Raw genomic sequence first — 27012 nt, forward strand, 5'->3', positions numbered from 1 at the left:
CGATGCGGGCGGCGCTGCGGGCGCGGCTCGGGTGGGCGCGCCTGGCGCTCCGTGGGGCCGCGCTGGGCCGCGCCCCGGGGCCGCCGTGCTGGAGCTGCGGCGCTCCGCTCCCCAGCAGCGATGGGCCGCCCCACTTCTGCCCCGGCTGCCAGGCTCTGCAGCCGCCGGCGCCGCGGCCTGACCTTTTCCGCCTGATGGACTGGTGAGTGTGGGCGGGGCGGCCGCGAGCCCGGCCGGCCGCGGGTCTCACCCGCCCTGTGTCCTGCAGCGACCGCTCCTTCCGCATCGACCCGGGGCAGCTGCAGCGGCGGTTCCGGAGCCTGCAGCGCGCCGTGCACCCCGACCGCTTCGGCAAGAGGCCGCCGGTGAGCCCCGGGCCGGGCGGGGGAGCCGGGCCGGGAGGGGCCCGCGGGGCTCGGTGAGCGCCGGACGAACTCGCCTTTAGCCTTCGGCTGCGTGGCGGGGTCGCAGTGTGGAGTCCCCACGTCTCTCCCGCTCGGGGAGTGAGGGGATTCGCCTGTGTTTGTGTTTCGGTGCTCAGAGAGGCTCTGCCGTGGATTTGCGGAGGAGGCGGACGATGCGGGGCCGCTGCGGTTCGTCAGGCCTTAGCTGAGCGCAGTGCCACAGCTGCCAGGTCCACGGAGCCTTCTCCGTTTCACACGCGGACTGCTGTGGGGACGCTGCTGTTCCGCATGTAACAAAGCGTATTTCGCCACTTGTAATTAGCTTCCATTATTTGCCATCCATTTGCAGAAAGAGCAGTACTACTCTGAGCAACACTCTTCCCTGATCAACAAGGCCTACCAGACTCTGCTGAACCCTCTGAGCCGAGGCCTCTATCTAGTAAGGTCCCCGTTAGGTATTGCAGTGTTCTGTGACTCACCCTGGGGCTAGTAGGGATCCCACCCTCGATTCAGTCCTTAATGTGCTAATTTGTGCTAATTCCTCTGAAGAGGATCACCAGAGATTAAAGGGAGACCAGAACCAAGTTTGTCCACAAATTAATCAGCATATTATCTCATTTATTACTCATCTTACAGTAATTTCACATCACACGTGGTGTTTGGCTATGGCTGCTCATTCAGAATTTCAGTCTGGCCCATGGCAGCCTTTTTTATGTTTTTTTTGGTTTATGGTCAGCCTATGTATGGAGTTAATTTTCAGACTGACTCAAAGCACTGTAGGTTTATCAAATATGAATCTGAGTATGCCCCACTAAGAGACTTAATATTAAAGAAAATAATTTCATAGGAATGGATGTGGGAATATTTATTTTCAAATTCCCATTTCCTCTGCCAGCTGGAGCTGAGTGGAGTGGAGCCAGCAAAAGAGACAGACTGTGATGGAGACTCAGCGTTCCTTATGGAAATCATGGAAATTAATGAGAAATTAGCAGAGTCCAAAAACAAGGATAACCTTGAAGAAGTTGAAACTTCAATTAAAGGTAGGTTATGACTTGAGGAATTTGTTCAGAACTAGCATACTGAATCTTGTCTAATACATGAGTGTGAAAGCTTTAAACTGTGTTGGTATATTTCTTGTAATGTCTTCAATTTGTGTTAGTCTGGAATTGACTCAATGCAGGAGCTTCTGCCCTTTTCACCTCTTTTCCAATGTTGTCTTTACCTATTTATGCATCACATCTGTCTTCATGTGATACATTTGTATAACAGAACCTATTCTGATGTCAAAATAAATTTATATAGACAATAAAAAGGAATTTACTCAACCTTCATCAGGTTAGTCAATTGTTAAAAAAAAAAACCTGTCAGAATGAAATTTATTAAAATGCTTGTCTGACCACACTAAATAATGTTATTTATAAAGGCATTGTAGTTCTTTCACCTTCTTCATCTGGCAGCCATTATATTAAGTGGTTATTCTCTTTACACAAGCAACTTTCTTTCTATATTGTTGGTGATACCAAAAACATTTGGTTTACTGATATATTTAAGTTTTTTCAATAATAGCTATGTGCTAAAAGCAATTACAATAACTAGGAAAAAAACTGAGTAGCACAGAAGAAAGTCAACTGTAGCAGGATAAACTGATACACCAAAAATAAGTTAGATTGCTGGGAAATTAGTGACCACTGGTGTGCATTGGAATTGCTGTCTCAGTATACCTGTTTAAATAAAGAAATACATGTTTGAAATGAGAATTAAAACAACATTGACAGCATTATAATGAAAAACTCGCTTGGCTCCCGAAGGCTGAAACTAGTAATGAACTTTCCCACCACAGGCAGTCAGAATGTAGTGGTATCAAATATCCTAAGTATAACAAAAAGTAAATGAAATCATTTGTTTTGCAGTTAAACAAGAAGAACTGACCAGAGAGGTGACTGCAGCTTTTGAAAGAGGTACCTGATTTTATGAAGTTTTTAGCTGCCATACATACCTGTCAAATGCTTAAAACTCCACATTTTCTTACTGGCAAATATTTCCTGAGCTATGGAATAGAAATACTGCATTGACAAGGGTTCTTTGTTAGGTATTTAGAATAAGTACTTCTAAACTGACATTCCTGCTGATTTGGGAAATTCAGGACCTCACATTAAAAGCAAAGTCCAGTACAAAAGTTCCATTCATCTTGCGTCTAAATAATCATTTTCAATGGGAATGTAGATGCTAAGAAATTGTTTGTGTGTTTCCCAGAATGCTGGGAAGGACAGTTGTGATCTTAGACATGTTCTGAGGTTTCACACTCGAATTTGGGGGATGTTGTTCTGCAGTCCTGGAGCTGCAGCAGAGCAGTGAGTGCTTTCTTTGCAGTGAAAGCCACAGCTGCTGTGTGGCAAGTAAAGGCCTGTTCAGCATAACGTTTTGAGGACTTCCTGTGCAATAATCAACGTAACTTTGTTCTACAGCCAGTGGATAGGCACAGGCTTGAACCATTCCTGAGCTTCTGAAGCTGGGAAAAAACCTTTGTGTTTGTGTGCCATGTCCAGAATGCTGCACTTTGGTCGGGGTGTGTGGAACTGCAAACATCACAGTGGTGCTGGCTGTCCCTGCCCATGAGGAGTTACATTCTGTTACTCTGTGCCATGAGAAGGATTGTGTTGCCTTTGTCTGGAGGTCATAAACCACCCTCCCCTTGAGCAACAATTGTTTCAATATGAGTTTTGGAATTGGCACTGTCCAGACCAGACTCCTTTTATTTGCATTTTTCAGTTATGTCAGTTGGTCTATTTATACACATTTTAAACAAAAACATTTGTCTTGCCTAGTGGGTAGATCAATACTGCAGCCATTTTAGAGGAGTCATTGAAGGGCATTCATCCACATTTCTTTTCCAAATTGTTCATTGTTACAGGTTTTGTGGAACATTTGAGTTGAGATGTTCCCAAACCATCTGGGGTTAAAACAATAGGCAGCATGGTTTTAATAGAGTCTGAGTCCTTGCAGGTCAAGGACAACTCTTGGTACTAAAACAGGTGCTGTCACTGCAATCTTGAGATGCATTTTGAAAATGCAAATTCACCTTTTCTTCTGTAAACCAGTAATGTTTTATTTCATTTCAGATGATCTTCAAGAAGCCAAGAAGCTGCTAGGAAAAATGAAGTATTTTGCCAACTTAGAAGATAAATTAAAGGCCAAGAAGATCCCTTCCTGATGTTGCCTTCTTAGCTACTAAGAGTTAGTGTTATTTTCAATTAAACAAATGGTTTTATTAGCAAAATCAGACCAAGGGTGTTTGTTTCCTATACTTCCATTAAAAGCTTTAATTCTGAGAGGAGGAAAATAAATAGAAAAGAAATCCATGCTTGCTGCAGCACTTGGGTAACAGATGGCATTTGGAAATGCTTACAGCCAGGAAAGGTTGCACTGGTAAGGTGGGCCACTGTCCTAGCAGTGGCAGGTATGGAAACAAATAACAGAGAGGCACACAAACACCAGATGTGAGATTTCTTACTTCCTAACATGTGAAGAATTTATTTTAAGTTGAAAAAGAGTCCATGAAAAAATACTGGAGAGGGGGCAGAAGGCTCATTCAGCATGTCCTTCAGGCTCCCTGTAAAGGTAAAAAGTATTTAATTCCTGTCATCTGTCCTCTCTGCTACTTCAGGCTTTTGGGTATGTAGATCTCAGTCTGATGGGAACTAACCTCCAAAACTAGAAGAATTTTTACTCTGTTGCATAGTTTAAAATGTTAAGATGCTAGGTTAGGGGAAAAAATAAACCAAATTGAAACCCCAGGCAGTCTTTTATCAGGATAAAAGTTTTTTATTACAAATACCAGTAATCAGAGAGTGCTGTACTTTCATTGCACAGTACAGTAGTAGGAGTGGATGAGGAATGTCTTTAAGGCTTTCAAAGTTACATAACTGGAAAAACAGAAACTAAATACCACTATTTCTATACAAACTGGAATATCAGAAATACTGAAATAGATATTTCAAATATCAGCTATCATTTCTTGCGTGGGTTTTAACAAGAACTCAGAATATTACACTCAGCAGAGCATTTGGATATGCCCAGTGACCCCAACTGAACACAGGGCTTTGAAATGCAAGAGTTGCTGAATTCTCTGCAGAAATCTGCCAGAGGGCCTCACTGAACATCCTCCCTGGCATTTCTGCATCCCTACAGCACCAGGTTACAGCTAAATATCAAGTTTTCTGTGGATAATGCAATATGTTGTTAATAGTATTTCAGCAATACATGTTTTAACAGCAGTACTAACTTGCCTTTAGTTACACTTCCTCTAAATACACAGGAAGATTTAATAAGCCACTTGATCACTTATTACAAGGTTCATAATTTTCACTGAAGTTCTGTTGCATTTGTGAAATTATGCAGAAACCCTTAAAAATTCATCTTGGGGTTGCCTTCTTTCATAAAGCTCCGTTTCCTTTTTCCTGGCATTTCTTCCAAAATTAAGCTTGTTAAATTCCTTTTTGATTTCCAGAAAAGATTTGTTTTTTGTCTCAGGAATTATGAGGAAGATGAAAGCAGCAACAAAGAAGCACTCCAGTAAGAACACCACAAAACAATACTGCTTCAGCCCATTCTGAAAATAAATGTGATTGCAACATATTTCAAGAGTAATAATAGTAGGTTAGAGAAAACAAGCTTTTTGTCTCCATTTACACTTAACATTGCTGCTCAGATAGTTTTCTAAAAGGAGTCATTCAACCTAATCTTTACCTGTAACTTTTTAGATAAAAGACTGTCAAGTGCTGTGCAATTATTGGGAAGACTTTATTATAAAAATAAGATAAACTATTTAAACAGTCAAATGTCACAATCTAGAAATCAACATTTACTACTTAGCTGTCACATATTTTAAGATTATATAATTTAAGTTTCTCTGAATGTTAACATTTTTCAATGCTGTGCATTAAAAAAAACCAAATGTCTTACTGAGAAGCACAGCTCAACCATGAAGGAAGGACAGGCAGATCCAGATACCCAGATTCATTCTGTTCCTGCAGGTTTTGCTGTCAAGAACATGTGCTAAAACTAAAAATACAAAGCTGGATATGAAAGCCTGTCTTGGCTTTCCCAATAATCTGCTTACAGAACTCTGTCAGTTCAGCAAATTCTCAGGGATGTGACTTACTGGCCACAGGTACCACCTCAACATTACTTTGCCATAAAAGCACAAGGCACTATTAAAAAATGTTTTGTGTAAATCTCAGTATCTGATTAAGTATTTCTGTTTTTGATACCTTCTGTTTTTTTTCATCTGAACATGAACATTGCCCTCCAGTGCATTCCTTTACTTTTCATTTATCATATTATATTGAGGTTTGTGATGTGTAAAAAATACTTTTAAAAGGGACTGAATCTAGTCAAATTCATTTGAGGGGCAGTGTGCATCCTGGTCAAGTGTCAGTAATATATACAAGTGTATATAATGCAATACAAGCAATAGGATGGAAGCTGGGAGCAGATGAAATGGAAATTGTGCTGTTCATACTCACCACTATGAAGGGAAAGAGCATTCCAACTGTAAAGAAACTAATCCAGCTCACAGTCCCTGCAATCATGTAGGCAGCAGGACGTGAGGACTGTACAAATAACTCAGCTGTCAGGGTGTTTGTTATGCCACCTGGGATGGTTCAGAAACAGAACAGAGAATTGTGCTGAATGTCAACTTGAGGTATTTCCAATGCTACAAAAGACTGAGTTGCTTTTGAATATGCCATTAGCTGATCTATTATAATTCCTAACAGCACAATTCTGAGGCTGCTGCCCTTGCAGGAAGTGTCCCACTAAAACACAGCCCCATTTCAGCAGCACAGATCAGGGAGCAGGCCCCTTCTGACAAGTGTAGATGCCCTGTGCTCTGAAGGGCAGAACTGAGCCCTCCCTCACATGTAGCTGCCCTGGAATCATGCATGGTAAGCCTCAGCTCTGGGCTACAGGATGGCCTCACCTGGGTTCCCCAGCCAGAGCAAGCAGCTGTGCTGCAAAGGCCTCTTGGCTGTGTGACACCCCAGCCCTCCCAGACTTCCCCCATTCACACAGATTCCTGTGCAATACCTGGGCCCAGCCCAAAGCTCAAGATGAAGGCAAATACACACATCATGCTCATGTAAGGCACCCAGGAGTACAGCTCCTGAAACAGAAGACAATGAGAAGGTTTAGTTCAGATTTTGATAATCCAGTTTTAAAGTCTGGCTTTACAGTTATGTTTCTTTCTGTATTTTATTTCAATTAAGACCAGCAGTCTTTCACTACTCTTTTACAGCTAATTTATTTAACAGTTCTGCTTCAGAGACATTAAACAGTGTTCATTCAATGATTTTTACTAAATCATATCATAGAATTATGTAGTCATAGTGTGGGCTGGGCTGGAAGGGGCTTTAAAGCATCCCAGCCCTCCCCTGGCCATGGGCAGGGACACCTTCAACTATCCCAGGTTGCTCCAAGCTCCATCCAGCCTGGCCTTGGACACTTCCAGGGATCCAGGGGCAGCCACAGCTTCTCTGGGCACCCTGTGCCAGGACCTCAGCACCCTCACAGGGAAGAATTTCTTCCTGCTACCTAATCTAACCCTGCTCTCAGCTTAAACCCATTCCCCCTTACTGTGTCACCACGTGCCCTTTTCACTCCTCAGTCACACTGGGTAACAGGAACGAGTCCTTTGCACCTGGTAAGTCAGAGAGAAGGTCAGAACAGTGCACCAGAGAGTCATGAGGAGATAACCCCCAATGATAAGGCATCTTCTTCCCACATAGTCTATCAGCAAGCCCTGTGGACAAGATACAACCTTCTGTTAATATACTGATCTCATTTTTACCAATATTCTTCAAGAAGAATCATTGCTTTTTGTACTGGGAGGTAGAACAAACTGCTCCTTACACAGGAGAGGGCTGTGAGACACTCACAAACTCCAGTGCCAAGTGTCACATACGGGATTTTTTCTGCCACAATCCCAGCTTGTTCAAAAACGTAAGTTGCATAGAAATAAATCTACAACAGAAAAAAAAAAAAAAAACCAAAAACAAACAATGAGGTTTTTCTGGTATTTAAAACATTGTCTGGAAACAAAGTCATGTTCATACTAAACAGATAGATTACTGTATTTTATGTTGTGAGTTACTAATTCAACATAAGCAGCAATAACAATCTGTTAAATTCATGTCTTAAGTAAATATATTGCTATCATAAAAGCCAAGAGGATCAGTCAACTTACTGAATATGCTTTATATTCTTAAACCAGACACACTGGGATAAGCTGATCCACCTTTATTTATTTTTCAGAGGAAGTATCAAGTCATTCTTTAGAAAAGTTTGCATACCAGAAACACAGAAATGAGAAAAAAATGAGAGAGAAACACCAAAATAATGCAAGGACATTCTTTCCAACTCATCCCATTTCACTGAGCTTCTCCTCATGGATCTTTTGTGTTAACAAATGGTTGAAAACCAGGTGGAAATGAAATACTTATTTAAGCTGTTTGTTCACTCTTACAGCATTAATGCCACTGAGCTGCTGGCCCATGGTCATGACGATGACAGTGATCAGCTGCCATCTCACAGCAGGGTCAGTGAACAACTGCCAGGGCTTCCTGGCTTTCTCCCCATCCAAGGCAAAGCATTCCCGCTGGATGTCTTCCATCTCCCTCCGATACTCTGAGGAACCATGAAATCGTTTCAAAGCTACAAAGAGAAAAAATCATTTACATTTATCTATTAGCCACAACTCCTGGGAAATAATCTCTTTTCATAAAGACCTGGTTTTTGTTAGGATATGAAAAATTTGCTTTGTGACTTGCTTGTTCCTTGATGTTTTTTCAATACTTTTTGCTGTGGTGGATTTGGAGAATTCTGTGGCATTTCTTTCCTTCTTTTTAGAGGAATATCTGACCTTGAAATATTCACTAGGCAAAATATTTTGTATCTGAACCTCAGACCTTCAAATAGTCTTTTCCTTAAAGGACACTCTTGCCATTTTGATTAGTTTTGCCTAAATTCTAGGCAGATATTGAGTCCTTTGTTATGGCCTTGACTTTAATGTTGCCAATGGATGCAGTTAGTGAGCTGGAGCAAAGACAGAAAATTCTTCTCCTAAGGCAAATATAAACAGAAGTCATTTGGACCCCAGACTAAAATCTTTACAAATGGTCTTAAAACTTAAAGACTATACAGCATCAGTTCCTTTAAAATCTTCATGATTAAACATATCTCAAATTACAATCTGTCTTCTTAAGGTCAACAGTAGGAGTTTTGATGATTCTGTTAATGAACTTTCCACTGAGAGTAATCAGCTTGGAGCTCCAGTCAATGAACTTATATTTGAAATAGGGTAATAAAGTTTTGTTCATAACCCATTATGGGCTCCTGAGTTCCACAATCCCTTCTTCCATATAAGCTCACTGGAGGAAAAATATGGGCCAAAAAGCACTAGATGATACAACTGTGCTGTGTGGATAAAGATAAAAGGAGAATCTGGAATCCAATATATTCATTGTACCCTTCTGGAGAACAGAAAGTATAGATATTACCTTTGGCACAGCTTAGCTCATCACCTCTGTCAATAAGAAGATATCTGGGACTTTCAGGAAACCATGGAAGGAATAACAGTTGGGCTAATGCTGGAATACAGCTGCTGGATAGCAACAGAGGCCAATGCTTTTCTCCACCCAATAATTCTCTGTGAGAAATGTGGAAAAAGAAGGCAAAGAAATATAATAATTAGCTATTGGTTACTATTTAATGCAGTCTCTGCTCTTGGAACTTCTAAGTTCCAGCTGGATGAAGGCCTGAGCAACTTCCTCTGATCACACAGGGGACAAAAGCAGTGCTAGTGCTGTGATACAGAGATGTGGATCCTTTGCTCTCAAGTCCTTGCCAACATCCACTGTCTCCAGCAAGAAATTGGCAGAAAACTTGAACTCAGCTCCAGTGTGGCTGCTTTACTGATGCTGTTCTGGTGACCCATCTAAACTGACACGACTCCCCTGAGGAGACAGCACTGATGGTTGGCAGTTGTAGCAATAAGGTGACTCAAGCAGGATTTTCTTCTCCCAGGGGGACCTTGTGTGTGAATTCTAATGCTACAATGGCACAAGGAACGTGCTGCAACGAGCTGTAGGAAATTGGAATTCTTTACATAGGAATAATACAAAACAGGAAAAAAAAACCCCTCAAACATTTCTTACCTCAAACCAATTATTTGTCCTGTCAGAATTCCCCCAGTCAGAAAGATGGAAGTCCCCATGGCCAAGCCACCTCTGAGGTGTTTTGGGGCAAACTCCCCAATATAAAGAGGCTGCACACAGAGCCCAACACCTGCAAGTAAATGGAAAAAACATTTTCCTATCAGTAGAAATTGCTTTGCAAAGCAATTTACTAAACCAAAACACACACAAAGTGGGACTTAATTAATTTCCTATTCATTTAGCTGCCTTCAGATTCCAAGCTAAACTACAGAACATTTTCATCATAAAACCTAAAGGATCAGAAATAACAATAATTTATCATTCACCGTAGTTTATTGATAGTAGGAATAAGAAATCATTCACCTGAATTTATGCCAATCAAAAACCTTCCAGCAATCAGTAACTCAAATAATCCTGTAGGAAAACTGATCCCCATTAAAATGGAGGCTAGTATTGCTATAATATTATTCATCAAAAGAGCTCCTTTCCTAAAAAGGAGGAACAAAAATAAAATAAAATAATAATAATAATAATAATAATAATAATACCCACAGAACAAACAAAAACTGATTAAAACAAACAAAAAACCCCCAATGTCTCAACCAGACATTATGGAAATATGTAATAATGTGGGTTTTTAAAGTTTTCTTTTCTGATAATGTGGGGGGATAAATAGACTTTATACTGAAGAAACATGCTATTCCCTGGAAACCCAGATATCTGATACAGCTCCTTATGTTTTTAAAATGTCTAAACATACGAATAATGTATAAATATGACAGAAATTCCTGACAATGTAGGAGTGGGGTTTCTTCATTTAGACAAATGAAGTGCAACAGATGAAGCAGCATGTCCTTACTGGCACAAGGGCTGCAAATGTGTCAGGGGGAAACTCATGTCTCCAACACATTCCGTGTGCACTCCCCTACTCAGATTTCAGTAAATGTAATGCAAAGACAAAGGTCATAACTCAGGGCTCACCCTTGAAAGTCACATTGGAATAAACTGTAAAATTGTACTAGAAAACTCAGCTTTAAAGTGACAAGACTTTCACTTTCACCAAGGTACTCTTTTCTCCCACTCTTTTCCCATTTATTTACTTTCTATTCCAGTGAGAAGGTAGGAAAAGCAAACATGTTTTGATATGTCTGCTGCTGCAACTGACCTGCCCAGGCGTATGGCCATGCTGCCTCCAATCAGGGCTCCACACAGGCCTCCGAGGGAAAAGATGGAAGCAATGACAGACCAAAGAAAAGTCAGCAAATCTGGATTTAGCTCCTTGTGATAACGACTGCTCCAGGTCTCGTTTAAGAACTTGTGTATATGCTGCAGGAGAAAAGAGTGATGAATGTGCAGCATTTTATACAGCCCTACACACAGCACTACAAATAACTTGCACCCCAGTCCTGAAAATCAGTTCTGGGAGTTAATTCTAAGAGATATCAGCTGACTGACAGAATGTTCCTTGACCACAAGGAAGACTTTGTGTTTCCTACACCCCACACTTCAAAGGCTGCAGAGCAGCTCTGCTTTGTGCCCTGCCTCAGGTGCTGCAGCAGAGGAGAAACACAACCCTGACATGCACTGCCATGAGAGAGCTCTGAGGTCCTTCTGAACAAGGAGGGGAACAGGGTGGATGGTTGGCCCTACTGTTTTTAGGAACATCTCACAGCACAGAAGCCTTGCCACCTAAAAAATTTTACTGTCAGGGGACTCATTCTGACACTTGGTCTAAATCTCCCTGCCTTAGTATAGTCCAAAAAGTCATAGTAAAATCCCTTTTTCAGCTCTAATAATACTCCACCTTACAGTATTCAGGTGTCAGAACTTTGAAGCTGTTATTCCACATGCTTGGTTTTCTAAAATTTGCCTTTAGAAACACTTGAACTGGCATGTATCTGTAATCAGAGGCTCCCTGTTCTTTGCCTGCAAACAAAGACTACAGAAGAACCAAACTTCTTGGACTCTCTCCCTCTGTTCCCAGCATATGACCTGTTCTTTCACAAACAGCCCCTCTGAAGCTTTGTAAAAAGCATACAGTGTTGAAGCAAATTCAGTCTTCACAGTTTTCCAAGCAAATAAATCAGCTGGTAGCAAAACTGATACCCACCATTTTCACAAGAACATTTGCTCAGATCCTTGAGTCATCCACAAAATATGCAGAATCCTGGAGGCTACAGCAAAGAACGCTCAAGTAACAAGTGAAAATATTTACAAGATACTCAGACACTACAGATGGAACATTTTAATTCCCTAAAGAGATCTTTTTCAGTAATCTGCCTTGTGATGAACACCTGTAAATAGTGACTATGCTTCCTCCCTGTGATAGAAAGAATGGGAATGGCTGAAAGCTGTGTCAGGGGAGGTTTAAACTTGACATTTGGAGAAACATCCTACAGAAAGGGTGGTCAAACAGAACAGGCTTCCCAGACAAGTGTACAATGCTCCAAGGGCATTTGGACATTGCTGTGAGTAATACACTTTAACTTTTGGTCAGCCCTGAAGTGGTCAGGTAGTTGGAGTTGGACTAGATGGTCATTGTAGGTCCCTTCCAACTGAAAATGTTCTGGGCTATTTTAGTAATCAAAAAATATATTACTTACTCAGTTAATCCTTCTAAAAATAAAGGTACTTATGAGGCATATTAACACTTTTGTCTGACACAGAATAGCTCTGACAGGAGGTACTCACAAACAAATGCACATGAAACCACTTAGGAAATGAACAAGATTCCTTCATATGAGAGGAAGAACTGCTTCAGTTCTCACTGTGATCACAGCAAAAGCACATTTGGCCTCGTGGCTGAGTTCAGAGGGGAAACAGTCCAGTGAATAAAAGATGAGCTTTTACCTGAGTGGGTGCATTGATAATAGAGACATTGTACCCATACTGAAAGGTGCCTCCAATTCCAACAGCACAAACAGCCAGGAACAACGTCCAGCTGGGGAGCTGGGGAGCAAAAGAAAATCAAGGCACTTCAGTGATCAAATTTCCCCTTCCTTCATATATAAAGCCTGTACATATTTCTTTTAATAAACTTCTATTCCCTGAATTTCTCATTGTTAGGTATGTAGATTAATTCTTCATCACTCTCATTCTTGGTCCAGTTCCCAGAAATGCTGAGTTATTCTAGATATTGTACTGTATTCTGACAGAGCTGTGTCCTTCCTAAAGATAATTCATCAGCACTTCCTTCCTTCTTCCCTCCCTCCCTGAAATTTGCAAGTTGAAATTGATCTTATTAAAGTAAAATCCAATTTACATTTCCTTACAGTTTCCAAGAATGAAAAGTGTTTCTCTGAATGTCAACCAAAGCAATGAATTAAGAGTTATAAGTATGGGCTGCAGTGACTATGGTAGAAAAAACCAAAATTGATGTGGTAAATACTGGCACAGCACACTCAGATCCTTACAGTAACTAAGTACTGTAAACCTATTTTGTGTGTTTTATGGGTACAACTGGGAATCTAGCAGGAACAGAAAATAAACAAACAAACAACCCAAAATAATGAACATACTTCATGTAACTTAGGTTTTATTATGACAGATCTTTTGCTCTTCATGCCCAAATCAGCTGGGCTCGTGACATTGGTATGCTGTCTGACATCGGAGTTAGGAGAGAGCACAGATAACAGCCTCATGTGTTCTGAACTCCTGACAGTTTGTAAGGGCGTTCACTTCATTCCAAAAACATGACACAAACAAAATTCAATTTGTATTCAATGTAAAACATCAGAACCAGAAAGTTGCTTTTACAGCTTCCACTTTCTAACACAGCCAGGTGTCCAAGGAAAGCACAAAACCTTACGAGTCTAATCACTTAATGTATTTATACTCAAATGCTAACATGAAATTCCCACACATTTCACATCTGTACATCATTGCTAAAACTACAAACTCCCTGCAGGATCCACCTTCAGGATGGTTCTGCTTACCTTGCAGGGCGAGCTAGACCCTCTGAGCAGGGGCTGGTGCTCCATTCTGAGCATGGGCTGAATTAGATTTCCTTTGCAAAATTTAATAAACTATGTTACAGGAAAAAAAAAGGTGCCAAAGAACTTAAGTTACTAATGTATTATTAAGACACAGCTTTAGGTTTTTTTCTTGTCATTTTGTTTGATCGGTTTTGGTTTTTTTCCTCCCCGCCCATTGCGACTCTCCTGAAGGGTTCTGAACTTTGTGACAAGGATGTCCAACTTCGATAAAGCCTCGCAGCAGCCTCAGGGAGCTTTCCCACCTCTTACAGTGTGTACATGCACTGTCCTTCTCTAACTCCGCGCAGAACCCGCAGCCCCCCGCAACCAAAGACAAGGACGGGCGGTTACCGTGTGCCTGGGCGCCATCCCTCTCTCCTGCCGCCCGGGGCTCAGCTCAGCTCCGCTCGCCACCTCCCCTAACCCGCCTGAGCCCCTCAGCTGACCGGGATTTGGCTGCCGGACCGTGCCCACCCCTCTGAGGGGATTAAACCGGGCCACGGACAAGAGAGGGGCTGTTCGGACACTCTCGGGGACACCGCGGCGCCCCCTCACGGGCCACGGACAAGAGAGGGGCTGTTCGGACACCCAAGGAGACACCGCGGCGCCCCCTCACGGGCCACGGACAAGAGAGGGGCTGTTCGGACACCCTCGGGGACCCCGCGGCGCCCCCTCACGGGCCACGGACAAGAGAGGGGCTGTTCGGACACCCACGGAGACACCGCGGCGCCCCCTCACGGGCCACGGCGGGCGGGGACCGGGGAGCCCGCGGCGCCCCCTCACGGGCCACGGCGGCGGGGAGCCCGCTCCCAGAGCGCGTCTCCCACAGCACCCAGGACTACAACTCCCACAGGTCCCACAGCACTCGGGACTACAACTCCCAGAGGTCTCCCAGTGCCCGGGACTACAGCTCCCACAGTGCCCGCGGGTCCTTATCGGATCGCGGCGAAAGGCCTGGAAAGACCCGGGCTGTAGCGGCGGCCGCAGCCGCGGGTCCGGCTCGGCCCGGGTGAGCGCGGCGGGCGGAGGAGGTTTCGTGCGGGAGCGCCTCGGGCAGGGCCGGCGTGTGGCGCAGCGCGGATTGCGGCGTTGATGTGCTCTTTCTCCCCCGCAGCAGGAAATGGCAGCGCTAGGCAGATCCTTCCAGGGCATCCCGGCGGGCCCGGCCGTGGAGCTCCCCACAGCGCCGGCCGCTGCGCCGGAGCCTTTAGCCGGCGGCCACGGCCGTCTGCAGCCGCCCGGCATGGTCATGGCAGGGATCGGAAACGACGGCGTGGACGGACCCTCCGGCCTCTGTCTGCAGAGCAGCTTCGACCTGGCCTCCCTGGCCGCGCTCGGCAGCCACAGCGAGGGGCTGACGGTGGCCCCGGTGAGCTCCTTCACCAGGAGCCGCAGCCAGTAAGTGCCAGAGCCCTTCCGCAGGGCCCAGGCTGTGGGGAGCTGCGGCGGGTGCTTTGCGAGGCGGCTGGGATTTGTTTCCATGTAGCAGTGTTGCGCTGGTAGGAGGTTAGAAAATTGTCTTGTGCTCGGTTAAGGACCTTGAAGCTGGCTGGGGGGGGGGGGGGGGGGGATGAAGGAGCCGTTTAAAAGGCAAGAACCAGCATATTTGCGTACTTTCAAACTCATTTGTTTCAGTATTTCTTCAGTATGTCCCTGTGATACAGAATATTAAGAGACTCAAGCTAGGTCGTGTGTTGCTTCTTGAAGCATTTGAATTTTAGACCAAAAAATTGGTCTTGCCCCTTGTGGAAAACGAAATAACGTAAAAGAGAAGAAATCAGCATGGAATTCTGTTCAGAGAAATGAGCAATTACAGCTGCCTTTGACTTCCTTTGTAACAATGTGGTTATTTATTGTCCCAAACTTTTATTCCCATCACAGCTGGTGACACACTGTCACCATTGATCTCAGATGAAAAGGGAGGAAAATATTGTTTGACACTATCAGTATAACCAAAAGATACAATTTGAAGCTAAGTAACTGTTTTTCTTTTGTAGTGTCTCTGTGCGATGTGGAAGGAAGCATAAACTAGAAGAAGAGGCAGAAGGGTAAATTAATTTGTCTTTTATAGCCTGAAAAATCCTGATTTGCTTTTTGTTTTGTTTGAGCACATCTCACCTCCAATACAAACAGGAAGGAAATCTATCATTGTTTCCATTTGGAGCTCTTCCCTTGAATTGCCCAAATCCATTTCTATTACCTAATTAATTGTGTGGCACTGATTTTTCTGAATAGGTACTCACATTTTGCTAAGAGCAATGTGAATTCATTTTCTTTGTTGAGGTTGCATTGCCATAGAGTGTCAATGCTGCTGAAATGCACTTTACATTTGTTCCTGTCGATTTTCACGTTTCTTTTTTTGACAATTGTAAACTTACTTTGTTTCCTAGCTGTCCTGTGCGGAAGAAGAGACTGACAGGAACCAAAAATTGCTCTTTGAATCCCAACACTGAAGAATGGATTCTTTGTGCAGGTCAGCAGGCAGCTGGGGAGGTAGCAAGTCAGTATGGTGGCAGCGGTCCTGAAACTGCCATGTTAGAAATTCCCTGTGAAGAAATGGATCAGACAATGGGGGAACAGCAATGCGAGGTTGCTCGCAGGAAACTTCAGGAAATTGAGGACAGGTAAATGCAGGGTTTGAGTAGCCTGGCTTTGCTGAGCTTTCCCTTTTTTGGTGGGCATTCAGGGGTAAATCTAGCACTTAGCAGTGTGATAACACTGCTGTAAGTCTGAGATGAACCTTCTGTTCAAATGATTTAATTTTAGGCTACCTATGGTTGGTCCCGTGAGTCTTCAGGCTGATCTGAAATTTTGGGTGCTAGAGCAGGAGATGCTGAGTAAATGACACCCTGCTCCCAATCATTATGTAGCTCCAATATACCCTAATTGGGTTTAATGCTCTTCTGTGAGCATCCAGAAGCTCATATTCTAACATTTACCTGCTCAGGCTTGAGCTCAGGTTTTTTTCAACCAATTGCAGCTTATTCTGTGATTTAAACTTAAAATAGATGTGAATTTGTCAGTGGAGGGAGTAGCATGAACCAAAGAGGTCTCTCTGCACATATGCAGTAAGGCTGAGATTCATCTTGCTGATGGTGTGATGTGGGTAATTGGGTGGCTATAGACAGTCTGCTGTAGTCTTTGAATAATTTTACTGTGCATTCTGGCCCTTGAAAGATTTCTAGGAATGGCATGTGTATGTATCAGTTGATTGCAGGTGAGCTGGTATTCCAAAATATCTAAAATGACCACTGCAGATGATCAGAAAAGCCTAAAGTTATAGAAATTTTAAAACAAGATTTTTTTGTAGATTACTCCATAGATCATGCATAAGGAGAAGCAAGGTACTGTTAGACTGTTATTTTTTTTAATGGGTAAATCAGAGTAGTGAAATCTGTCTCTATTATCTGTCTGTGTCTGCTTTGGTCTTCTTGGAAGATTGTTCCCTATTCTTCCCAGCTACACTGCTAAATTTTCTATAAAACAAAAACCAAAAACAAAGGAGATGCTTCCATTTGTTCTAAACACTTCAACAATTTGTGCTGATTTAATCTCAGAAACTGGCACAGCGTTGTGAAAAGTGAAGCATTATTTTCAGTATTTCCAGTACCTTTGCAATAATTCTCAATTCCAATTCTGGAGAATTGAGCAGGTGAAGCAGCTGCATAGCTGAGACTCACTTGTGTAATGTGACTGAATCATTCAGTTTCCTTTGGAGGGAATTTCTTTTCTCTCAGTGTGTGTTTGCAGTGACACTGCTGGGATAACACAGGGGTAACAAAGCTAGCTCAGGTACCAGGAGTGGCATTGCTGCTCGAGTGGCTTCTGAGAGTCCTCCTCAGGGTGTTTTAGCCCAAGAGAGCCTCATGTTAACATGGCCCTGCTGCTCCTGGTACCCAGCCCAGGTCAGAGATGTGCACAGAGCAGAGCACATAGATGTGACTGTAGTCTGCAGTGGATGTTCCTGATAACAGTATGCTCAATAGTGTTTATCTCCCTCTTCCCCCTCCATTCCTAGGATAATTGATGAAGATGAGGAAGTTCATGCTGATGGAAATGTTAGCAATCTGCCCACTCTTATCCTGTCAGATACCCTTAAGAAAGGGATGAAGAGGGATTTTGGTGAAGTCCTGACAAAGAAAATAATAGAATCTATGTAAGTTCTGGAGGAAATCATGGTGCTATGTAGCTAACATGTGCAAATGAAAGGAGAGAGACCTCGTTTCATGTTTATGGAGATGTCCTTGATTACTGCATGATGCAGCCAACATTGTATAACACACCACTCATCTGGTTAAAATAGGAAAAACTGTCCTAATGTAAAAAAGAAATAAGTGTAATTGGAGTGGCCATCAAGTATGTGTTTTGTACTCCTCATGTCTACAGAGTGAAATCTGTTGAGTGAACCAGTGTCAATTTTGGTTTTGTGTATATGAATTTCCAAAATGAGAAGATCTTGAAGTGTGACCAACGGTGGTCAAGTTTGGTGCAAAAAAGAGAGGAAATACAAGGTTAGAATAGAAATAAGGGAACTAGGGAATAGGGAAGAGGAAATTTAATAGGGGGGGGGAAAAAAGGTATTTATTTTCTGGAATATGGTTCCAGGCTAGCTCAAAGGATGAAGATCTTCTGCATTTAATAGCTGTGCTTGGAGAACTTAAAATTTACTGAAACTCCATCCCTTCTAGGAGCCGTCCTTCTATGGAACTCGTGCTTTGGAAACCTCTTCCTGAATTTATGACAGATAAACTGAAGTCTGTTTCTGTTAAGAACTTCAAGCAGCAGAGTACAGAAGTATGTCAAGCTAAGCAGCCAACACCAAGAGCTCCTTTTGACCCACAGACTGAAACGTTCCCTGGATCACAACAGACTGCCATGTCTCCAGATCCATATGCTAGTTTGGGAATATCTGGGTGTGCAGAAGAAGAAATGGAGCTGTAGATGCCAGATTTTAGACTGGAAGTGGTGAGCTTCTGATGCCTATTGTTGATGTTTTTTGATTATTTTTTTCTGGTTTGATGTGTGAATCTCAAGTTATATTATTTGTTTTTTTGTTTTCTTACTAACAGTCATAAGCACACCACAATCATAGGGTGGCCAGGAAACACCCTAAGATTTCTGTGTTCCAATCTCTTAAATATTCTTATTTTTACTGAAAAGGTAATTCAGAGGCCTTTGGAACAGGGAAGTAGCTTTCCATCTTGCTTAATGGTGAAATATCCTCTTAATTGCCCTTGGTAAAGCATAAAATCCAAATAGTGAATGTAACTGTGGCTTAAGCCACACTTTTGTCTTACTGAGCCATTGAAACTGGTGCACATACTATTCTTGGCCATTTGGTTTAATTTGAATTACAAAATGTAAAGGAAGAAACATCTTCAAATCTAGTCATGGATAGAAAAGCAGTCCCTCTGGTAATACAGCTTTTCACATCATCTTGTTTGGACTTTATGTAAACTCAGATGTAGAAATTACACAGTCCATGGGGTGCTAGGGAAGGAATATTACAGCTGAGCTTAAGTCTTCTGATTTGTAGAAAGTAAAGCCAGCACTTGTACCTTGCAGGATACCTGCTAACTTCAGTCATCTTTGGTTCATTGGCTTCTAAATTTGATTTGTGGGTTTTTGATGTTCCCCTCCCCAAACAATGCAAAGTTTGGAGAAAAGTGGTTCTCAGCAAAGAGATTCACATTCTACATTGTGCTGAGATTCTCTATATGCATGGAGTTGGAAAGTCAGTTAAGACAGTGTAACTTCTGATGAAATGAATGGCATCCATTGATTTGGGTAAACATGATAAGTAAATCAGATAACAGGGATAATGGTGCTTGCTGCCATTATGAGGCTCAAATGCTGGGTCTGTACCCAAGTCAGTGGCTTTGGTGCTGAGGTAAAGGAGATGCCTGTGTTTTTCCTGAGAGAATCTAGACATAAAATTTAAGCCACAGTATGTGCCAATAATATAGCATCACATTGTTTAAACAGATGTTTGCCAAAAGAATTTTCTACCCTACACAGGGTGCCAAGGAAAGGAGTTCACAATGAGCTATTGCTTGTACCTTTTCTCAATGCACAGCAGTTTGTTATGCTTAAGGTTTTCTAACGTGTTTAAGGGTTTTATCTTTTGTTCACAAGTCCTTGAGCTTTCTCAGAGATACCTGAATTGAGGCTTTTCATAAGAAATCCCTTTCCAAGTAACAGGTTCTGTTCAGAGTCCTATGTCCAATCTAGTTTTGACATCTTGCTAACATAAAGGAGCGAGTACACAGGAATGCAGCTGCAGAAAATCTACTCTTCCTCTGCACAGCTAAAAGATAATCCTTGTGATAATATTCTTCACTGTTGAATAACCCATAGCTAAAAGCTTAAAATCAGTCTTCTCTTTTTGCAGTCCTTCTGGTTGTTCAAAACATACCTGTTTGTTAAACCCTGTTTATCTTGCTGCTTTTGTTGAAGGTTGTCTGAAATTTCCTGTCTCTTGGTAAAACATTTTAGAGTTTCACTAAAAACACTCCAGCATTTGAGTAAGATATTATTCTGGAAACCAGTATACACCTGTACCATTCTGGAAGGTTTATTAAGTTGAACATGTGCAGCCTATCTTGCTATAATGCCTAATTTAATTTCAGGGTCTGCTATAAATCTTTTGCATGAACTGTGGAAAATTTCTTATGTGTTATTAAGCTGCTGAACATCTTTTAATACCTACAGCCTCTGATGTGCTCCAGTGGTTGAGTAGAACATAAAGCAGTCAGTTTGGAGAAGGCTGTAGTCACTGCAGGTAGAAAATGTGATGCCTCCAAGTAAGTAACTGGTTTTCAGCTTGCTGGATTATAGTTAAAGTATTTTAGGTGAAAGCTCTGAATCCTAAATAAACTGAAAAAAAAGGATGAAAATTTCAAAAATATGATGAAACCATCTCAACAACATTGAAACTGCAACAGAAGATTTAAAAAAACTCTGGGAGGCTTAAATACATCAATTGATGCAGTTGTTTTCCTCTTAAAAACACCCAATTGCATATCGGATTTGCAGAATTTGTTGTAGATGGCTTTTAAGCATACTTTTTTTCCTCCTAGGTTTGTACCAAAGGTTGACTTTCAGAGGTGTTTTTCCTCTTAACTCAATGCCAGTAGGGCATCACTGATCTGTTACCTGCCATCTAAAACAACAATAGAGTGGTGCACTGTTGACAAAGACTATGAGATGGAGAAAAACAAATTGTCTAAAAAGTTTGCTTTGATAGAAAACATTTGCTTTCATTTTTTCACAATGCATTTCTGCCCTTGTGGTAGGAGACAGAGGGGTTGAGTTGCTTAAATTGATGGAAGAGTGGGAACCAAGTGACAGGAACACTGAGCAAGATCCTTGCTAACAGCCATCACTTGGAGAGGGTGATTGGATGAGAGATCAAGCTGTGGGCATTTACAGACTTCTGTATTTGTGAGTTTCATTTGTTGTTGTCTTCATTAAAAGACTTTTATTAATGCTGTTCACAAACGGGATGGCAAATGCGACGCAGTATTAGGAAAAACATTATTTTGAAATACGAAAGATCCGATTCTGGTCTGTCTTCTCTTGGGACCAAATCACCCTTTGTATGTCAGTTTTCAATAAATTTTCTAAAATATTTTTTAGATGACTGTTTCATTCCTGGTAAGAGTGATAAAGCCTTGGGAGTCTATGTGAAGTCCTTCAGCTGGACAGTAAAGTACTCTTCTGGCTTAAGAAGATTTGAATTTATCTATGTTATGTCAAAGGCATGCTCTTTTTTTCCTCCACAGTATTCAGCAGGACAAGGGAAGGCAAGAGCAGAATAGAATAAACCTGAAGCTGCCAGGAAGGAAAAGTTATTTTAAGTCTCTCATAGGCCTCTGACAAAGCAACAGGGGTACCAATTAATGTTGCTATAGCTTGTGTTTTGAGATCTTTTATTTGACTTCAGAATAAAACTATTCAGAACCAAGCAGGCTAGGTATTTTTAAAGTTAAGGAATGTTTGAGAAGAGTTTTAAATTCAGATTTTAGTAATTTTGTTGGAAGGTAAGACTTGCTTTTTTTGTGTACCATCTTAGTGGACTTGATTCTAGTAGAAAATACTAGTGCTCATAGGGATTTCTCCATGGTAGTAGGCTTCCAGATGCCAAACAAGAACTACTTCTGTGTTTTTAGTGGAAGAGGTCTCAGTAACTATTAACACATTGTTGTGGGACCCAGTGCTTGCAGTAAGTCAGGATGAAGCATGCCAGGATAGAGCTGTTAAGTTGAGAAGGGGAAGCAAAACAGTGTAAAGACCACATCCTTGAACATTGCTGTCTCTTGTGCTTAACAAGGTTGAAATGTTAGGCACATCCCATGTCCTACTGTGATGGAAAGGAGACTGTAATACAATTTCCTTTGGATTTTTTAGATGTTGAAATGGCTTGCTCATGGCTGCCAGGAGGAGCTGGGGCTCCATAAAAGGGTGCTAACAGAATGTATTGCAAAACTACTACAGATCAAATCCTCACTTCCGCTTTTTTTGGATTTGCAACAATTTGATACTCCCTCTTTTCCACCGTGAAAGTAATTTATTCTTCTGACTGCTTGGATTTTAATCTAAATTTGTTACACTGCACAGCTGTAGTCTTTACTTCTACCCACTATTCAGGTGGAATCCTTCAGTATAAACTAGGTTACTCAAGCTTGTAATCCAAAGCAGTCCTGTCACCTTGAATGTTACTGACTGAAACATCTCTGGTTTTCTTTCTTCCCCACCCCAAGTTATTTTTGCCAAAATTGAATGCAAAACATGAAATAGCACTGAAACCAAGAACAGCTGTGCCAACACCTGCAACAGCTCTCTTATTTTCAGTACGAAATTTCTTCTGTCCCTCCAAGTTTTTAAAAAATGTTGTGATAAATACTGGATACTGGAGCAAATGGATGTGGACAATGAGAAGTCCTGCTGTGGTATTTAAAATTGGCTCCTGACAAGTCCATTTGATGCTTCAAGATTTCCTGTGGTCATAGAGAATCTGCAACCATTTTCACCCACCTCCCCTCAGACTGAGAGAATTTTGGACAGCAGTACTGGCCACCAGGGTGCCACCACTGGCTTGACTTTTGAATATTCAGACCTCAAGCTCCTGCCAGGTGCCTGCCTCACAGAGGCTGAAGGTTTTGCTCCAGTAGCTCTGTCTACCACATCCAGTGCCCCCAAAAGAGAACTGCTGAAGCATCCAGCTGCAGACACCTTATGAGCAGTGCTCCTCAATGCATTGTGGCAGGATGAGACACTGAGGGACCTGAACTTAAATTCTCCAAGGCCCAGATCCTCTCCCCTCCCCAGTGAGTTCTAAGGCAAAACAGGGTCAGTGAGCTGCACTGCATTTTAATTGCACCAATACAGTTAAATATTAAATGGACAAAGCAACTCTACATAGCAAATGGAAAACAAGCATTTAGTGAAGCTGTAAGACTTAGAGACTATTAAGATCTAGCCCAGTTGCCTATACATGAATATCCCAGTTTAGTTTTTGGTGTTAAAATTTAACTGGAAAACAAAACATTTTCAGGTTCAGAGAGAATGAGCAAGTTATTGAGAAACAAACCTGCCTCTCTCCTAAGCCAACACTGACTGGGGGGGAGCCAGGGCAGGACAGGACACCCCAGGCTTTTTCATACCATCAACTAGCATGGTAAAGGTGAGAAACACTTTTCTGAATGGACTTGATTTTGCCCACATAGACCCCGAAGGGGCATTGCTGATTTCCTGCCAGGACAGTTGCTCCCAGGGAGTTAACACTACCACGTTAGACACTGATGAGCTGGGGAAAGAGTTCCTTGGCAAAGCTGTCCTCCCACGCATGGTCAGCGCCAAGCGGGGACGATGTATCGCTGAAGGGAGACAGGGATCCTTCATACCCAGAGTCACTACAGCCATCCAACAGGTAGCTTGAGGCTTCAAGGCTATGACAAGAAGAAAGCAGATGAGAAAAGCCCAGTTCAGGCATGAAGCTGTCTACAGGTTCCTTCTTCACAGACACTGGGGCTTCAGGGATGGCCTTGTTGTCAGATGAAGAGAGATTTTCTTTCTCAATTTTCACTAGCATATTGGTTTGGTTGGCCACTTCAACAGGAATCTCCACTACCAGGGGTTTTGTATACACGTGATCAAACCTTATGAGTTCATTAATGGCTTCCAGCTTGGCTGATGGGGACCCCAAAGAGGGAGAGAGGGTGGCTGGTATGGAATTTGTTTCTCCAGAGATCTCTTCCTCCAGCTTTTCCAGGCACGTTGACTCTGAATCAGCATATTTGAGAAACAACTCTGGGTCCAGACTGTCCAGAAAGCCCAATAGGACATCAGACTGCAAAATGAAAGACAGTGTTAGAAAGAGAGTTTATTACTGTTACAGCCAAACACCAAATGTGGCCTCTATTAACCTCCATATGGAAGTTAATATACACTGATGCAATCACAGTTGTTTTACCAAGAATATCATCAAACATACAGTTAAGGCAGTTACCTATCTTGCAGAAATTCACAGAATAGGCCAGGTTGGAAGGGACCACAGAAGGTCACATCTGGTCCAATTTCCCTGCTCAAGCAGAGTCATCTTAGAGCACGTGGCACAGAATTGCACCAGATGGTTCTCAACTGTCTCCAGTGAGGGAGACTCCACACCCATTTGGGCAATCTATGCCAGGGCACAGTCATTATTTGCCCACAGCTTTTTTTGTAAGGGTACTGGCAATTCCCAGGGAATTATACATGCATTTAAGATTTACAGCCACTATTAGAAACTCCTTGAGATCTTGTACCCATCAAGTACAAAGACCACAGTGCCTGCTGGCTACACAAAGCAGGGACCAAAACCTGGCTTAGGCAGACCTGCACACAACCAAAGCTGTGGGGACTGGGTTTTTTCATGTGGGTATTGTTGAATTCCTATACTCACTGGATACAGCCTAACACAGCTGTTCTGATGCTCAGGTCTGGCATTCCAAGATTTGGAATAAACAAAATCACCAAATGATTTAACATCAAAACATTACAACACTAATCTTAAATCTTCAGTAATTCTGAATTTCATGGACAGTTTGTATAGGACTGGATGCTCACCTCAGAGTCTGAAGAGTCACTGCCATCAGAATCCATGTGGAAACTATCAGAAATGGTGACTGCTGGGCCTGCACCTGCTGCAGAGGAACACGTAGTCTGAGTGCTGCGGACTCAGCGGACCCGGTCACCAATCTGATCTCATCCACCTGGGATTCCTTCACAACCTGTACCAAGACAAAAACTCAGTCATTTCAAGTGTTCTGGCAGGCAGTACAGTACGTGATCTTCAAGATCACAATTCTTCTGCTAAGGTTTCCAACACAAAATTCCCTATTTGCTTGTACTGTAGGAACCTGAAGGTAAGGTAATTTCCAAGTTAGCTGATGCTTCCCTACTCTTGCACATTTATTTTGTTTGACACTTTTAAATGAAAGCCTGACCCTCTCCACCACATCTGAGACATACCTACATGACTGTAACAGTTTTTACTTCACCTCTATATGGTAGAAAACCAGAGAAAACTGTCTTAAACAGCCTGGAAGTAGTCAGCTTTCTACCTCCCACATTACCCATTTCGACTTGGCACCCGAAGAGTTTCAGAACAGCCTCCATATGGAGGACAAAGGTCTTTGCGGCATATCCCTGCCCACAGCCCCGAGGTTGCCCCGGGATCGGGGCAGCTGTGCCCAAGGCGGGGCGGACACGCCAGCAGCGCGGCTCACCTGGAACTCGTCACCCTCCTCCTCCTCCTCCGTCTTCAGAGCGTCCAAACCAAGGCGGCAGCGGAGCTCCTGGTTCTCCCTCGCGAGGTCACACGTCCTTTCCCGCAAGAGCTGGTTCTCCCGCAGCAGCTTCTGGTTCTGCAAAGAGCCGTGAGGCAGGGAGGCCGCTCCCTTGCTCCTCCTGCTCCAGCCCCGTATCTCTCGCAGCCCCTTACCTCCTCCTCCAGCTCCACCACCTGCTGCTCCAGCTCTGTCATCCGCGCCTTCTTCCTGTCGCGGGCACTCTGGGCGGCCACGCGGTTCTTCAGCTTCCTGCGGGGCAGAGCGGCCGTCAGCGGGACATCTTGTACCCACCACGTACAGCCGCAGCCCCGCCACCGCTGCCCCGCACTCACCTGCGCAGCGCCTTCTCCTCCGGGCTCAGATGCGTGAGCCGCTGCCGCTTGCGGGCCGGCTGCGCGGTGTCCATCCCCGGGAGGCCGGGGTCGGCTCCTGCCGGCAGGACAACGGACAGATGCCGGGAAGCCGCGGCGCCGGGAGCCTCGGCAGCTTTGCTAGGGATGAGGAGCAGCCGCGGGGCCGCGGCACCGGGCAGCGCTGCCATGGCGGCACAGCGGACACGCCGCCCGCGTCACCAGCGCGGCTGACTGCGCCCTGCGCCGCCCCGCCCGGATTTCTACCATCGTGGCTCTCGCTCATTGGCTGTGAGGCGTGACGCCACGGCCGGGAGAGCCCGTGATTGGCCCGAGGCCGCGAGCAAGGGGGGAAGTGAATTGCATCAGACAAGGGGCTGCGGCTGTGAGGCGCTGGCGAGGGGCGGGCGGCTGTGAGGGCAGAGCGGGGCCGGGAGGGGCCCGAGGGGACCGGGCCAGACTCGGGCCAGACCCACGATGGCGGTGGCCAAAGTTGAAATTCCTTCAGAAGGCAGTGAGCCGGGCCTGGCGTGACGGTTCAGCTGAAATCTCCCTCTGGTCTCCTTCCCGGAGCCGATCTGTCACAAGTAGTCACAAGCATAATCATGGGGAACACAAGTGCCACGAATGGAGCTGTAGCAGATGCCATAAGAATGAACTTTTTAGTCTAAGAAGACTAAAAAGGCAGCGATGTTAGTGATTGATGAGTGGAACTGCAGGAGACCATGCAGAAATCCCTCAGGGGAGTCGAACCCTGAGGAGCAGCCGAGCTGTGTGGGAGTGAAGTGAGCACTTCTGAGGTGTCTGAGGGAGGAAATCACCCTGCCCTGACGGGCTGGTGTCAGATCTGATAGATCTGGGGTTCAGACAGAAGGTTTGCAGGTAGAAAGCCTAGAAATGCTCTGCCCATGGGAATGCAGGTGTTCAGCAACCTACGGGCAGCAATGCACAGGTTGCAGGGCATCGAGGGAGTTCGAACCTCCGGCAGCTCAGCCTCTGCAGCTTTCCCAGTTTCCACTTGTGACAGTTGCCAACGACCTGAATAGTTATGAAATGTCGAGACTTTGGCTGCTCACAATTATTTTTGAAAGCCATTTGTACATTGATTTTAAATTAGTGGAGATGTTAAACACTAAAGGAAAACATGAGCTTTAGAAGATCAAAGACACTGGTGTGCTGGTTTGGCATTACTCCAGCACTGGAGTTCTGCCAGGCTTTCATGATACAGAGAACAAACTGCA

At 43.6% G+C, this 27012-nt stretch overlaps 4 protein-coding genes across 5 annotated transcripts; 2 read left to right on the top strand and 2 right to left on the bottom strand.

Moving 5' to 3' along the window:
* Nucleotides 1-2: 2 nt before the first annotated feature.
* HSCB (HscB mitochondrial iron-sulfur cluster cochaperone) lies at nt 3-3681 on the top strand. Of its 2 annotated transcripts, XM_036393455.2 has the most exons (6): nt 3-202; nt 269-365; nt 754-843; nt 1300-1444; nt 2315-2362; nt 3524-3681. In XM_036393455.2, the coding sequence occupies exons 1-6, from the start codon at nt 3-5 to the stop codon at nt 3613-3615; spliced, it is 672 nt and encodes a 223-aa protein (XP_036249348.1). In that variant the 3' UTR covers nt 3616-3681. The 2 variants fall into 2 exon arrangements, with proteins under 2 accessions (XP_036249348.1, XP_036249349.1); XM_036393456.2 differs by lacking the exon at nt 754-843 and having other exon boundaries at nt 96-202.
* A 524-nt stretch (nt 3682-4205) lies between these two features.
* LOC118693121 (solute carrier family 2, facilitated glucose transporter member 11-like) lies at nt 4206-14106 on the bottom strand. The gene is made up of 13 exons (XM_054516790.1): nt 13942-14106; nt 13552-13641; nt 12467-12565; nt 10782-10942; nt 9980-10104; nt 9617-9746; nt 8960-9108; nt 7927-8114; nt 7314-7424; nt 7102-7203; nt 6492-6567; nt 5930-6057; nt 4206-5013 (listed from the first exon to the last, which is right to left on the bottom strand). The coding sequence occupies exons 1-13, from the start codon at nt 13957-13959 to the stop codon at nt 4795-4797; spliced, it is 1596 nt and encodes a 531-aa protein (XP_054372765.1). The 5' UTR covers nt 13960-14106; the 3' UTR covers nt 4206-4794.
* A 410-nt stretch (nt 14107-14516) lies between these two features.
* On the top strand, nt 14517-21223 carry CCDC117 (coiled-coil domain containing 117). The gene is made up of 6 exons (XM_036393008.2): nt 14517-14599; nt 14705-14988; nt 15588-15638; nt 15981-16214; nt 17609-17746; nt 18279-21223. Exons 2-6 carry the CDS (start codon nt 14711-14713, stop codon nt 18529-18531), a joined length of 954 nt encoding a protein of 317 aa, XP_036248901.1. The 5' UTR covers nt 14517-14599; nt 14705-14710; the 3' UTR covers nt 18532-21223.
* Nucleotides 21224-22942: 1719 nt separating this feature from the next.
* Nucleotides 22943-25994, bottom strand: XBP1 (X-box binding protein 1). The gene is given in 6 exon segments (XM_036393009.2): nt 22943-23941; nt 24697-24780; nt 24783-24851; nt 25359-25496; nt 25574-25670; nt 25754-25994. Coding segments are annotated over 6 exon segments (1155 nt in total). The 5' UTR covers nt 25963-25994; the 3' UTR covers nt 22943-23383.
* Nucleotides 25995-27012: the final 1018 nt, after the last annotated feature.

The sequence above is a fragment of the Molothrus ater genome, chromosome 18 (genome assembly GCF_012460135.2).
Source record: "Molothrus ater isolate BHLD 08-10-18 breed brown headed cowbird chromosome 18, BPBGC_Mater_1.1, whole genome shotgun sequence".
NCBI classification, from domain to species: domain Eukaryota; kingdom Metazoa; phylum Chordata; class Aves; order Passeriformes; family Icteridae; genus Molothrus; species Molothrus ater.

Excerpts from the sequence above, each read along its gene's own strand:
- CCDC117 (XM_036393008.2), top strand. The coding sequence starts at position 14,711 with ATGGCAGCGCTAGGCAGATCCTTCCAGGGCATCCCGGCGGGCCCGGCC. Across the intron at positions 14,989-15,587 it reads TTCACCAGGAGCCGCAGCCA|TGTCTCTGTGCGATGTGGAA; the intron begins GTAAGTGCCAGA and ends TTTCTTTTGTAG. Across the intron at positions 17,747-18,278 it reads AAGAAAATAATAGAATCTAT|GAGCCGTCCTTCTATGGAAC; the intron begins GTAAGTTCTGGA and ends CATCCCTTCTAG.
- HSCB (XM_036393455.2), top strand. The coding sequence starts at position 3 with ATGCGGGCGGCGCTGCGGGCGCGGCTCGGGTGGGCGCGCCTGGCGCTC. Across the intron at positions 844-1,299 it reads TGAGCCGAGGCCTCTATCTA|CTGGAGCTGAGTGGAGTGGA; the intron begins GTAAGGTCCCCG and ends TTCCTCTGCCAG. Across the intron at positions 1,445-2,314 it reads AGTTGAAACTTCAATTAAAG|TTAAACAAGAAGAACTGACC; the intron begins GTAGGTTATGAC and ends TTTGTTTTGCAG.
- LOC118693121 (XM_054516790.1), bottom strand. Across the intron at positions 8,115-8,959 it reads TGAGCTAAGCTGTGCCAAAG|CTTTGAAACGATTTCATGGT; the intron begins GTAATATCTATA and ends TTCTCTTTGTAG. Across the intron at positions 7,425-7,926 it reads AGCTCAGTGGCATTAATGCT|ATTTATTTCTATGCAACTTA; the intron begins GTAAGAGTGAAC and ends TTTCTGTTGTAG.